At 38.9% G+C, this 15,832-nt stretch overlaps 1 protein-coding gene across 1 annotated transcript in view; it reads left to right on the top strand.

Moving 5' to 3' along the window:
• The window catches only part of LOC149181417 (Peptidase C78, ubiquitin fold modifier-specific peptidase 1/ 2), a 456,391-nt gene that overhangs the window by 72,445 nt on the left and 368,114 nt on the right, over window positions 1-15,832 (top strand). Inside the window, exon 2 of the mRNA XM_089416612.1 lies at window positions 489-842. Within this exon, the coding sequence (XP_089272738.1) occupies window positions 489-842 (354 nt within the window). The remainder of the gene's footprint in view (window positions 1-488; window positions 843-15,832) is intronic.

A 15,832-nucleotide genomic window follows, 5' to 3' on the forward strand; every position in this document is an offset into this window, starting at 1 on the left:
ACTCAGATTATTCACATATCGTATAAACCAAGGTAGATCTTTCCAAGCCATACAATTCACTCATCCGTCATGAATATAAGTTTCTCCTTGGAACTTTGAAAAGTTGCTGAACTATCCCGCCAAAAACCATTGAAAAATAGTGCTTACTTTAGTGGCGTATATGATATGAATAGTTGCATGAGGAAATTGATTGACAAGTGAATTCACACTACATGAATATTAAAGACAATCTGAGTTTCATTTTTATTTTTTTGCTCATAGCCAATGTAGTGAGCACCCTTTTGTTTCTAAAAGCTGTTTGTGAAGAATGCTAGCGTGTAAAGATATTTCTTATTTTATGTTTTTCTTAGATGTGTTCGTCATGCTCCTGTGAATGTTATATGTTCCCCAGAAAAAAAACTTTGAATACCGTACTTTCAAGTTTCCATGAAAATATCTTGAACAATGTTGTCTTTGTTTGTTTGTTTGTGCATTTGTTGATGTAACAGATGATTTACGAGTATTGCTTCCCAGGGGACTTAAAGTCATTGGAGCATTATTTGTAAGTGATACAAAGGGCAGAGACAATGTAATAAAGGCTGGAGATATCTGTTCCAAATTGAGAAGGTATCTCCTACCAATGCAAAATGAGAGTTCTTTTGTGATTGGTGTAGCTGCAGCCATAAACACAGATGATACTGAATATTTCATTTTCATGGAGGGAAAGAATTCATCTGTTGAAGCTTTTAAGACTGTCATACATGAAGAGAAATCTGCACAGTACCTATGGGATACGGCATGCCTTCTTCATTGTCAAATGTCACTCAATTTGCCAGTTTACTTGTCATCAGATAAATCCTCAGGTATGTGAACTTGTGTCTCCATACATTTTTCATCTGCATCCAAATATGAATTAAAGCTAAACTGTCTTTCTATCTGCTGAAAGTTATTTGATTTCTTTCTGTTTTACTTTCTTTTTTTGTTAGTAGTTCTAAGTTTTTTGTTCTTTTGCAATGGCAAACTAATCTGATTGCTCTTCACAGGTAAACATAATACAACCTTCATTTGTATTTGCATCATTTTCCTATTTTTCTGTTCTAAATATCACATTTATTCAAAATGAGACGTCCTAATCTTTCTGATTGGTACAAATCAACAGTGTCCTGTTAGTTCTGATTGCTAAATTAGCAGTGGGGTGTTCACAGTATATATCTTACACTTTAATTCAGTATTTCCTTTTATTTGGCTCTCTTTGTAATTATAAGGGTCAGCTGGATACCGATAGATCTTATTGGGGTCAGCAAATATTTTCAAGATGAAGGACAATTACCATGTTACTTGGTCCACTGTTACAAGGTTTGTGAAAATGACACAGATTCTGAATCCCAGGATGGGGTCTTCAAACCCTGTACTCTGTTTATGTACAAGCTTTCATTGGATGCACCTGTGTTCTTATAAGGGGCCCAGTTTCTGTTATGTTTGTGGTGCCCAAGTGTAAATGAACCCCAAAGAACGAAGTAGGTTCATAAGCGAGTAAATATAAGGGAACAGTAAAAAACAAGAAAAATATACGTTTTAAATTTTCTAAAAAAGTGTCTTATAATAACGCAGATTACAAAAGAGAGAAAAAGTGGAACGGCATATACAATGATAGCTTATATGCTCTTCCTCAGCACTACTAAATGAGAAATAAAATCAGATATGCTGGAGCATCTAGACTTCTAGCCTCCTTAATGAGAAGAAAACCTTAAGATAAAACCTGCATACATGCCTCTTCCCACGAGTTACAATAGAAAGACTTGATTGAACTGACTTCATCAGTGAAAACATACTTGCACCTTCACTTCCAAATAGTAAACAATGCTGTAATTATAAGGTGGTGCCAAAGGCCCGTGAAGGCAGAAAGCTCTAGAGATCTGGAGTCACCAAAAATTGCAGATCTCAATGGATCTTTTCCTGAAATAAGGCTGGATGCTGATTCTGTTTGTTGTCCTACCAACAGTCCTCCATAAATGTGCTGTCTCAAATGATGCGTTTCACTGTTTCCGGTTAGCCCCAGGCCAGGCAAAGTCCATCACTGAGTCCAGTTTTTGCCAATCGAGCTTTGGAAGGCAGCCCTGCTAAATGACTAGCTAGGGAGAGGCCTGTAGCTTGTAAGACTGGTGAATGGACCAAACACTGTGCACCCTGCGATTCCATCTGTCCTCAGGATCAGGGACAGTCCAATGAATGTTAAGGACTGGAGCCAGGATATGATTTTGATGTAACAGGGAGTAAAGTTTCTTGGAGCAATGCTGTTGAAGCTGTCTTCCAAACACCCAGCCCCAATCTCTGCACAAAGGGCCGCACATGTCATTGTTCAATTTGAACAAGTATTCAGAGGGAATCAATTCCACAGTATCTTTTATAACTGGCTTGTCAGAAGAAAGGAGGGCCTTCTACTGAGCCAAAACTCTCCATTCCATCCAGGATCTAGCCTCAAAATCCCAAAGATGCCTTCAAGAAAACATTGCCTTTCTTGGTTTACCTGCTTGCTTGAAACCATGGTCACACTGTTTCCAGCTCCAAATTGGGTGCTAGGCCAGATCACATTCTGACCTGCTTCCTGAGTATTTCCACTTAAATGGCTCTGCATCGACTTCCAATTCCTCCCAAATGCTCTGGCATATGAAAGACATAGTGATGTGGAACAAATGAGGACACCAGATTACATCACACTATCCAAAAGATCCTTACACCTTTAGTATATGATTGGCTGGAGCGTTCTGTGTCGCAAGAGGACCTGCCATGGAGCAACACCCTCTAGACATTTCATCGTCCACTTAGTAGGAAGAATGATTTCTTGGAAGACATCAATAAGGCCCAATAGCCTTGGGCATAATACGACTATCTCAAGGAACCATTGGAAGACCAATATCCGCACCATATTTGGACCACAAAAAGGACTTGAAAATTTGTTTAAACTTTAAATCGTCTAAACCAGGTCTTGCTTGGAAACTAATATATAGTGTATTTGCAAAGCTTGAAGAATTTGCGATACAACAGTCAAGTTACTTGCAAAGGGGAGGTGCTTAAACTGTCAGAGATAGAGCTTGGTTTTCAGCTTCTGAAGACAGCAATCGCAAATGGAAATGGGCCGAAGGCCCTTGTTGTATGAGATTCCTAAATAATGAACAGTTACTCCAGTCTGGTTGAACAAAAGGGATCCAATCTGGGGGTTGTGAAGGTCAATCAGCAAAAAATTAGTCTTCTGCTCATTGATGCCTGCTTCCGTTTTAACACAAAAGAGATCTTGACAATCTCTCATGTTCTCCTTTGAATTTTGGTCCACCTGAACTGAAAGAAGAGAGTCTTTTGCAAAGTGGCCATTCACTGTGGTCCATCTCTAAACCATCTGGTAGACAAATTCCTCTATTCCTTCCTTGAATCTAATGGGCAACTATAGGTAGCCCAGAGCATCAAATACTGGCACATAAAGGTAGGGGAAAAGGGGGCAACCTTTGTCTAATTGAACGATGAAGGGGAATGCGAACAGATAAAAAACTGTTAACTGAGACAAAAGCCAAGCCATTGGAGAATAACGTATTAACCATGGCAGCACATCTAGGCCCAAACTCAAGGCAACATCTCTGTGATAAATGATCAATTGATTCTATCATATGCTTTATTGAAATCAGTTTTCAGAAACAAGGACTGCTGATCCACCTCCCTGGTCCACTCCATTGCTTCCCATGCAAAGATCATTGTACTCAAAATAAACCTTCCTTGAACCAAGTGTGTCTGTTCTTGTCTGACAATTTTGGAGGCTACTTTGTGAATGTGGAGAGCTACTGCCTTTAACAAAATCTTATAATAAAAATTGAGAAGGGTGGTAGTCCTTCAATCCCCAATTGAGTCTCTAGTTGCATTCTTCAGGATCAATAACTAGGCCTTGATTCAATGTATTTGTAAGGGGACCAAAGGAAATAACCTTCTTGAACATACAATAAAGATCATCACCAACTGTGTCCCTCTTTGCTTTGAAGAATTCACAAGGTAGACCATCAATCTTAGGAGATTTACCATTATTTTTTGAGTTGAGAATAGTGAGGAGCTGTTCTTTAGAAAAATAACCGCCCTACCTATCTCTAGGAGCAGAAACCTTTTGAGGGATTACTTTAAAACATGCATGCCTGGCCTCCTGTTGGAGGCAATCTTGAAGTTTTGGGGATTGCACGGAGAAAAGGAGAGGCAGAATGCAATGCGCAGAAGACACAAGCGAGCGCGACTGCATCGGGCATGGCTAACCACGTAGAGAGGCAGAGCGTGGTCGCAGAGAGACGACATGGCAGGAAAAGACCAATTTGAATCCAAGAAAGGTTCCAAAATATCTGCTGGTAAAGAATGGTAAAGCGCAAAATATCTATGGGTAAATTGTTTTCATTGAAAAAAATCTTAAGTGGTTTTGATTATGTAAGGATGTGTAAATCAGTGTTTTTAAAACCGGAACCGGTGACTGGACCGGTCCACCTAATGAACCGGTTTACCAACTAGAACCGGTCTAACCGGGACTGGTTTGGTCTAAACGAACCAGTTTTAGAAAAATACATTAAATAATTAATTTTTAATGAAAAAAACTATTTTTAAGATTTAAAACCATGATTCCAAGCCAATAGAGACAAAATATGCAAAGATTGCTCACCTATATACCATGTAAAGGTGAATATATCAAAATGGCACCGAGTGCAATACATATCATCAACAAAATACATAAGCAATGAGGCTCTAAATGGCCTCTAGAGTGCAAAAACAAAGCCTACAAACTATGGGGCTAGTGGCCTACTACAAGACTCAAGTCTACATATATGATAATAGTGATCAACATTATCACTTGAAACTTCTCATGAGTCATCATGATCAAACTCAGTTGGTTGAGTCTCGACTCCCAAACTTTGAAGTCACAAAATTCTCTATTGGTTCAATGACTTGAGTCTCAAACTTCTGAAGGTATTCTGCCCTAATATACCCTATTATTTCATTTGGTGCTCCACATGGCTGTACATGGCCTCCTATCCTAGCCAAGTGTTGCTTGAACCTGTTAATACCCCCTCCTTCAATGGATTTTTGGCAATATTTGCAGATCATTTTGCCATCAATCATATCACAATGAGTCCATGCAGTATCTCTGGCTTTTGGAGGCATGATGACTACTGCTTAGCTTAGACTCTATTGTTCCACTACTCCAGCAAAAACTCAACACTCTCCAACCTCCCAAGCAAATTCACAAACACTCCAAATGAGATGTGTGAGACAAATGAGAGGGAGAAGGGCCTCTTAAAGGTTTGGAGAGAGTGTTTTTGGAGGGAAAGGACCCTTACTTTCCCTTCAAAACCCCTAAAAGACATTGAAAAAAGCGTTGACTGGGCTGACGGTGGGCTTGACCGATAACCGGCCAGTTTAGGACAGAACCGGCCGGTTTGATACAAACCAGCCAGTTCCATCCTAAACCGGCTGGTTAGGACCAGTTAGGTCTCTTTTTTGGCCACAGAGGGTGTCTAACCCGGTTTTTTGACCAGTTCCAACTGGTGGGCCTGCTAACCGACCAGTTAGACTGGTAACCGTTTAGCTGGGCCGGTTTTGAATACTATGGTATAAATCAGGGAAAGCCAATTCGGCTAGGGGTTCTGTTAACTTAAACACATTGACAGTAAATGCAGATAGAACATAAAAACATGTGCAGAAGACAATCCAAGAGAAGAGGACACAAGATGTGGTGGATGCCAGGGACAAACCCTAATGTGGGGAAACCGTTTGATTAAATTTTCTTATTATTCTTCAATAGTTCAACAGAGGGAGAGAGAGTACAAATATCAAATTAACTTGCCCAAAACAGTCCTGTCAAATCAGCAGTCAACAACAATGAACTGTAGCCCTAACCAGAAAGTCAACGCTGGTCAAAGCAACTCCAAAATGTCCTTCATGCAGCTCAGTCAATAGCAGATAAATTCCGGCTTCCAAGAGGGTCAAAGTCAGCCCAACACAGTTTGGTTAAACCAGTTATAGGAGAGAGAAAACATAGCGGTAAATTCTGCAGTCAAATCTGAAGTCAACGCTAAAGTCAAATCGGTCCAACTGTCCAATCACCTCTATTTCTGTGCCAATGAGTGCGGTCTCCAAAAATCGAAATTTTGCCCTCAAGATCAAAGTCAACGGAGGTAAAATAGGCCTTGGTCAATGTTGGTCTGTTTTCCTGAAATTAAGCTAGTAGACAATCCTAGAAATTCGTCCTCCTTTCACACGTGCGAAGTAGAGAAGGTTGCCTCCAAGCTGTACGAATCAATCAAGAGAGGAGATTGAGAGATATGTAATGAGATGAGAGATGTCCAAATGAGGAGAGAGGTATCTCCTATTTATACACTTCGTTGAGGGTGAGGAGACACATCTGCTGGGCTTATGCGCTGACATTTCACTGAGGCCGACCTTGACAATTTGTGCATGAGAGAGAATAAATTCAAAATTCCATTTCTGCTTATCAGAATGAGATGATCTTTATACCAAAATTAGACCTCTCGAAAAGAGGAATCCAATGCAATAATCACCTCCATCATATGAGCTGTCCTAAGGTGGAATTTGGCCCTAGTTGCCAATGTTAACAGGTTCTGTTTTGTTCAATTCTAGACTTTAGTTGTGCATCAGAGAACTCTTAATTAGGTATTCTGAGTTTGTTAGGGTTTGGAGCATTGCATTGTATCTTTGATTCCCATAGGCTAGTGTGTAGAAAAAGCCATACAGAATTGGGCTATTTTGATATATTTCGTCGCCATGAGTTAATAGAAGAACGCATTGGGTAATTTCTGTTGTTTTCGTGTTGATCCATGGCTTAATATCGTTTGGTATTTAGTTACTATCATTTTGACTGTTACAATGTTGATGTGAATTATGTATTTAAACGAGTATGTTACATGGGAAAATTGAAAGTCTGTTAAGGGATCTGTAATGCCCTGTAATAATAATAATAATAATAAAATAAATAAAATAAAATAATATTAATATATAAGTAAATAAATAATAAATAATAAATAATAATAGTAAATAAATAATAAATATTAAAGAAAATATAATAATAGTAAATAAATAACAAATAATGAAGAGAATATAATAATAGTAAATAAATAATAAATAATAAATAATAAAGATAATATAATAATAGTAAATAATACACTAGAGTTCTGATTGTTAGAATGTTGATGTGAATTATGTATTTAAACGGGTATGTTACATGGGAAAATTCTAAAGTCTGTTAAGGGATTCTGTAATGCCTGGTAATAATAATAATAATAATAATAAAATAATATTAATATATAAGTAAATAAATAAAAAATAAAAAATAAAAAATAGATAATAATAGTAAACAAATAATAAATAATAAAGAAAATATAATAATAGTAAATAGTAAATAAATAATAAATAAATAATAATAGTAAATAGTAAATAAATAATAAATAAATAATAATAGTAAATAGTAAATAAATAATAAAGAGAATATAATAATAGTAAATAAATAAAATAGTAAATAACTCACTGGAGTTCTAAATAAATATATATAAAAGTAAACTATAAAAATAGTAAAAATAAGTAAACAAAAAGTAAAAATGAATAAAATAAGAAAGAGTTAAATTAAGAGAAATATTAAATTAAGTAAAACTTAAAATAAAGAAATAAAAGTTGCATGTTGACACATGGAATGTGTGCATGCAGACCACTTTCCATTTTTTGGTCTATTTAATGGATGATGAGGAGGATGAGATTCATCAATTCCTTGATCCATTCTCTTGGGAGAAAAGTATTGTGAGACAAAGGATCCCCTTGCAGTAGTATGTTGATTGAGCGCATGGGGTAGCCAGCTGTAGAAAAATTATGTGCAACTGAACCTACGGTTAGGTGGAGAGTCGTCCCAAAAATCTTTGTTGCGGTTTGCGGATTCAAATAGCATTCAACTTCAGAGTCACAAGTAAGGAATATCGTCATTACATGTAAGTCGTCTCTACTTGCGTTTTCGGGAAATTCTATGCTAATTAGCTGAATAGTTGTATGTTGATTATTAACCGCATGATTGATAAAATTAGTTGTATATTTTAATCTTGGGGTTGTTAGGGTTGTTACATATGGTATCAAAGTGGGTTTCGACTCAGTGATCTCTAGGTAAAAGTTTGAGAAAAATACTTAATTAAATTTATCAATAATTTTGGTTGCAATGACAAAGAGAAATATAATCAAGGTAGATTTGAGAAATAAATACCACTTCTATTTTTTACTATATAAATTATTGAATAAATATCATTGCCTTTAATATAGTAGATAAACTTTCTTTATTTAAATCATTAAATATAAACCTTGGTCACTTCTTGTTTGCATGTAATGGTATGCATGCATAATCTTGAATATGCTATTATAAACTTTGGGCACTTCTTGTTTGCATGTATGCATGCCTAACCTTGAATATGCTATTATATATTTTTTAAGAATAATTCTATTAAAAATAAACTTTACACACCTTTTGTTTACATTCATGATAAGTGGATACATGCATATTCTAAATATATTATACTTCTTTTTTTTAATAAAAAAAATAAAGGATTATAATCTCTGTTCAGTCTCTTCTTAGCTATGATCTTATGCTAGAATTAAAATTTTGTGAAGGCGTGTGGTATTCCCAGGCTTGTTTTGGGTTGAGAAAAGCATAAGGCTCAATTAGTCCGAACAAAATTTTGCTTGTTGGAAGAAAGGAGGAAATTTTAAGAAAAATGGGATAATATAGGACAAATTGAATAAAATGAAATTGGTGCACTCGCTATGTACTGGTTATGAAATTTACCCCTAAATCGCAGTTGTAAGGAAATGATATCAGGTCATCTGCTGTTAAAAAAAACGGATGAAAAAAACAAGCAACGGGTCATTCATGGTGGCCTTTTCAAGGATTTTTTTTCTTTTTTCTTTTGCGTTTTTCCTTAGGGTCTATTTGCATGAAAACTCACTGCTACAATGAGTCAGTCTGTTGTTATTCCAAATTATGTGCGTACTAGGGCCGCAATAGCCATGGCGGAGGGACCTATTAAACAACATCGACCGTAGACTAATGTGCCCCGTGCCAAGAGGAATCGACCATATTGATATTTTAAGTATGTAAAATATAATCATATTTCATTGTAAATTATTCAATATTTAAATATTTATAAATAAATTTTATATATTTACGTTCACGCTAATTAATCACATAAACCATGAAAATACATCATTGTGCAATAGAAAAAAAACTTGGATGCAACAAAATAACAAATGGTTTAATAAATGGGGTATTTGCTTGGACTCGTGTCCCATAAATGTTAAATTATGGTATGTTCTATGCTTAGAGCAGTTTACTTCTTTTCTTCTTATTAACCACTGATTAGCAATCACATATACATTAAGTAAAGTGAAGATAGAACATTAAATGATCGACAGAAAACAAGCCAAGACGAGACACAAGATGTGGTGGCTAGCTAGGGACAAACCCCAATGCGGGGAAACCCTTTGATCAAATCTTCTTTTATCTTCAATAGTTCAACAAAGAGAAATAGTACAAACTCAAAATTCTGTAATTTTATATCAGCAACAGCAAACCCTAAATCAACATAGTCAAACTTAGTCAAACAAGATGAAATTGACCTCCAACATGCTTGGTCAATTTCCCGGTCAACTATTCTTCGAACAACTTGAAGAATCAGCCCTTAAACAACCCCAAATACACAGTCAAACCGCAGTTGACTGAAGTCAACTTGCTGCCCCAAACTAGGACAGTCAATGCTGGTCAAACCTGAGGTTAGATTGCCTCGATTTTTGTGCCAAAAAATGTGGCCTGCCTAGGAGAGGCAGCCACACCAAAACCGCACTCCTCTAAGGTCAACGCTTGGCCAACGTCGGTCAAAGAGACCTTCAATAGCTTTTGCGTCCTTTTTGCATCCTTCTTGCCCTACTGCGTCCTCCTTCTTCCCATGTGTGAGCTGCTCCTTGTTTAACCCAAAGCTAAGGAGAGAGAGAGAGAAGAAATGAGTGAGATGAGATGATGAGAAAATGAATCAACCTCACTTGTATTTATATGATTCACTGGGCATGTGTGCCACACATTTAACTATTGGCCGACCTTGACAATTTGTCAAGTAAATACAAATAAATTCATATCTCCATAAATACTTGTCGGAATCGGATGATCTTTAGATCAATCCTACACTTCTCGACAAAAGGAATCTAGGAAAAATATCAGCTGCCATAAATAAGATGACCCACATGGAGTTTGGCCCTCGTTGCCAATTTTAACACTCCCTCTCAACTAGGGAGAACTCCATCTGCTAATCCGTTTGATTGTCGGTACTGTCCCAACCATCAAATGTACTGCCTTCCCTTGCTGGCTCTGCTCTGCTAAACTATGAAGAAGAAGAAATGATCGATGATGTATCATACCATCCTCCACTGACCCGAAGTCAGTCTCAGAGTGTGTCAAACCACTCTAACTGATCCCAGATCAGTATCATTGATCCCAGATCAATGGAGGTCATCCTAGCATAGGGAGTACGGTAGATACAATGATGCGTCCATTGATAGTACTACTAATGGTCCCTAACCCCATTTCCTTACTCATTGATTAGATGACCTTCGCTCGACTAATATGGCCAGGTAGGGTATCCTATTTAAGGGGTAATGGATAGAGGTACTTCCCATGAGTCCCACACTGCATGGGTAGAATGCCTCGACAAGAGAACTAATCATCCTGTCCATAGGAGAACGAATCATCCTATCGAATAGTCATCGCAGGAGAACTAATCATCCTGTCCACAGTCGCCACGGGAGAACTAATCATCTTGGCCCACAGGAGAACTAATCATCCTGTTCCACAGTCGCCATGGGAGAACTAATCATCCTGGCCCACAGGAGAACTAATCATCCTGTCCCACAGTCGCCACGGGGTGTCACAGGGGAAGGTTGAACCTTTCACCCTGTACATAGTGCACCACCAGGGGATGGTGAGTCGCCCTGTGGTCGCATGTTGCTCCAAGAAGTACCCCGCGCCCCCCTGGAGCTCCCAGAGCTCAATATATGCATCATACACGACCCTCATAAGAGGGTCTCTCAACGACACCAAGTCGTTCTCAGAAAGTTAGGAATTTGACCTTTCCCAGGAGCTTCGTCAAAATGTCGGCGACCAGTTCATCTGTACCGATATGTTGGAGCCTGATTGCTCCCCGCTGTACCATATCCCGGATATAGTGGTACCTGATATCAATGTGCTTGGAGCTATCATGAAATACAAGATTCTCTGATAAACGAATCCCGCTCTAGTTGTCACACAAGATCACGGTAGTATCCAATGTGAATCCAAACAGCTCACATAAGAGCCTTCCGCAACCAGACCGCCTCACAAGAGGCCATACTAGTAGCAATATATTCTGCCTTGGCGGTGCTCAAAGCCATCGACTTCTGCTTCCTGCTCATCCAGGATATTGAGGCAGATCCCAAAGAGAAACAACACCCGGAAATGCTCTTTCGGTCCACCACACTGCCTACCCAATCATCATCGGTATATCCAAGTAGTCTCACATCTCCGGTAGTGTATCTCAACCCATGAGTGATTGTGCCACGAAGATATCTCAACAGATTCTTGGCACCAATCCAATGTGTGTGGTGAAGCTCAACCATATGTTGACTGAACGTGTTGAATGCAAAGCTTATATCCAGACAGGAGTTCACCAAGAACATCAATGCTCCTACGAGTTGACGATACTCTGTAGCATTTCGTAAAACAGGTCCGCTACCGCTTAACTTCTTGAAGTTAAGCTCCATCGGGGTAGTCACGGGCTTGCAGTCCACCATACCGAATCTCTCCAATATTTTCACCACATATTTTCCTTGAGATAGGAAAATCTCCCTTGGTTTCTGCCAAACTTCCAGTCCTAGGAAATAGTGCATCGGTCCTAGGTCTTTCATCTCAAACTCGGAAGCCAACTCCCTCTTACATTTGAGAATGAGAGGGTTTGCACCTGTTAGAAAGAGGTTGTCAACGTACAACACCAGTATGAGAGGTTTTTCATCTTCAACCTTAAAGTAAAGGTTAGGGTCAGCTTCACTCCTAGTGAATCCCAGCTTCATTAGGTAGCTATCGATCCTCTCATACCACGCTCGGGGTGCCTGCTTCAGCCCATAAAGGGCTTTCTTCAACTTGCACACATGAGATTCTCGATCATGAATCTCAAATCCTTCGGGTTGTTCCACATAGACTTCCTCTTTGATTGAACCATGCAATAATGTGGTCTTGACATCCATCTGATGTAGGTTCCATCCTTGCGATGCAGCAAGGGCTATGATCGAGCGGATGGTGGTATATCGGGCAATAGGTGCAAATATATTGTCATAGTCTATACCTTCCTACTGAGAGAAGCCACGAGCGACAAAACGAGCCTTCTACTTTTCTACACTTCCATCAACTGCATGCTTTATCTTGTAAAGCCATTTCGAAGTGACAACTGCTTTGTCCTGGGGTCTGGGGACCACATCCCAGACATCGTTTTTCATGATGGACTCGTATTCCTCAGTGATATCATCCTTCCATACTTGATGCTTGACAGCTTTTGCAAATGATGAAGGCTCATTTTGGATGATCGTGCTCATGATGGTTGTTAAAATTGGACAACTAGGTCCAAACTCCATGTTCTGATGCTCAGATTAAGAGGCTAATATTTTTGTTGGATTCCTCTTTCTGAGAAGTGTAAAATCCATATAAAAATAGTCTTAATCCGATGAGCAGAACTTATATTTTGAATTTATTATTCTTAATAAATTATATGTGCAAGGTCAGCCAGTTTTGTAATGTAGGCTCACATGCCCAACAGATGTGTCACACACCCTCATTGATGGATATATATACAGGAAAAGTTGGAGAGAATTTGAACGAAAAAAAAAAAAAAACTCAACTCTCGTCTTCCTCTCTCATCCTAAAAGTACGAGCTACCAGGAGGGTTGTTGTGACACATGCTGGGCTGGCTGACCAAAGGAGACTTTGCTGGTTGAAGCATCCTGTTGACCGCCGAAACGAACACATTCATTTTTCTTGTTTCTGATTTGTCTTCTGTAAGATCTGCTTATATGTTCTATCTGCATTTTGCTTATCTACTTGTATGATTGCTGTGAGAAAAGTGAAATTGCTCTTAGCATAGAACATCTACAAAACTTTACATGGTATCAGAGCTGAGGTGAAGACAAACTCTATCTATAGCAATCATCATCGAAGAAAATGGATTCCTCTAAGCTTGAATTCAGGGAGAATGACAAGCTGACTGGAAGTGATGACTTCTATGCCTAGTATGATGCCCTAACGGAGAACGCAGTCATGAATTTATACGCTGTTCTAAGCAGCCCTAAACGCAGTTAATGGATACCTTTATATAGAGGACCATATACGCTGTTCATTATACACGGTTCACACATGATGAGGAACGCAAAGTCTGATATAGTATACACATGCAGTCATAGCATTAACACGCTGTTATGTAGCCACAGAGAGATTGATACGCTGGCTCAAGGGTGATGCCCTAACCGCAGGAAACTACAAGCATATGAGGATGAGTCAACAAACAGACCCAATACAAGGGATATGCTATTCAAATACGCAGTATGGGTTCATATATATATGTTGGCGATCACTGTATACGCAGTATGGGTTCAATGAAATATATATACGCTGACCACCTAACATTATACGCTCGTGAAGGATAGCCGCAGTGGAAACTCAATGCAGTGACCACATAACATTATACGCTGGTCATTGATACACAGGTCCTGGAGATTCTTATACGCAGGACATGAAGGCCGCAGTCAAAGGGTGAAGGCAGCAGTCAAGGTGAAATATACGCTACGCTGGGCAATATACGTTGTTCAGGAAACAAACCCTAGCACAGCAAGGAGGCCTTACGTAGCATCAATGGAAGAACACGCAGTCATATGTAATACGCTCTCCGAAATCCGCGTACAGTTATACATTATAATGGAAGGACATTATATATATGGAACGTTGTTAGCCGCAGCTAATATATATGAAGCCCGCAAGAACAGAACTCAGGTTTCATTTCTAGAATCCACGTACAGGTATACGCTAGAAACGCTGGACAGTCAATACGCTGAGAAGTCATATCACGCAGGTCGTATTCAATATATTGAAACACTGCACAGTCAATACGCTAGGAACTCACAGAAATATATATACGCTGGGCAGTTATATAATATATCACGCAGTCAACGTTGGAGACATAAACGCTGTAAAGGTAAATGCAGTCACGTTATATTGCAGTTGTAACATGTTCTCGTCATAATTGTGATGACATTGCAAATCCTACAGGAGTACGGAGAGTACCGTAACACAGTCTCGACATAACCACAATTGACCTCGGTGCAATGAGATATTAGTTACAGTTTCAGTTAAAGATCAGATGCTGCCCTAATTTCTTATCTAAGGATATCAATGATTATCACAGTCTCAGATTGATGAGAAGAAATAGTATCACAACCTCTGCATACTTCCTAAACTCTGCCACAGTCTCAGCATACTAATGGTAAAGAAGATCCACGTGATATCTTTGTATTAGTCTTTGTATTAGTCTTGGCAATAATTGATGATCTCTGAGGTGCTGCAAGGATGATAATCCCAACAGCATGATGATGGGCTTGTTGATGAGGAAGCAACAGTGATAGAATGGCATACCTGTAGCAGCCATATGACAATGAATAGCAGTGATAGAATGTCATCTGTTAAGGCAGCAACATGATGATGATGCACATTAGTATGGGCAGCATGAAGTTGAAAGATGATCATGGATATGAAGGGCAGCATGATGATGGATAGAATCATGCAGCAGCACAACACATGGGCAGCATGATGTATGAGGTCATGGACAACATGATGTGTGGACATCATATATGTCCTGGACATGAAGCTGTTCAGGGTTATATATAGATACGCTGGTCCAGAAAACACATACGCAATCAAGAGTGCCAAAGTCATCAAGCCGAAGTGATGAAGAGGTAAGCCGTTGTACATCGTAGCCATCGTAATACATTGTTCATGGTTATACGCAGTCTAGGGTTACGCAGGGCATAAGATTAATACGCAGGTCATCTATCTAGCCGCAGCAAGGTAGGAACTTATATGCTGTAATGAAGATATATACGCACAGCATCCACAACAATATATATATATATATATATATATATATATATATATGCACAGGTCATGAAGATACATACACGCAGCAAATGGAGGAGACCTTATATGCTGTACAACGCAGTCAATGAATGTGTCACAAAGACATCTGAGATATTGCAACTGGTCCATTCTGGTCTTTCCGGTATGTTGCCTGTAACATCCCTGGGGGGATGTTCTTACCATATGACATTTACTGATGACTTCTCTCGCAAAACCTGGATATACTTCTTGAAGAAGAAGGATGAGGCTTTCATGTGGTTCCGTACCTTCAAAGCCTTGGTGGAAAATATGACCGGAAAGAAGATCAAGATTTTGAGGACTGACAATGGCACTGAATATAAGTCAAATGAGTTCAAAGACTTTTGCAGAGAAGCTGGCATTAAGAGGGAGACTACCACTACATATACTCCTGAGCAGAATGGTGTTGCTGAACGCAAGAATAGGACTATTGTGGAAGCTGCCCGTGCCATGCTATGTGACCAGGGTCTTCCAAAGTTTCTGTGGGGAGAAGCTGCAAATACTGCTGTGTACATTCAAAACCGATGCCCTCATTCCGCTTTGGACTCCAAAACTCCCAAAGAGTTTTTC

The sequence above is a fragment of the Pinus tabuliformis genome, chromosome 3_2, assembly GCF_031772625.1.
Source record: "Pinus tabuliformis cultivar Carrire ecotype Pingquan chromosome 3_2, CPIR1, whole genome shotgun sequence".
Lineage (NCBI taxonomy): Eukaryota > Viridiplantae > Streptophyta > Pinopsida > Pinales > Pinaceae > Pinus > Pinus tabuliformis.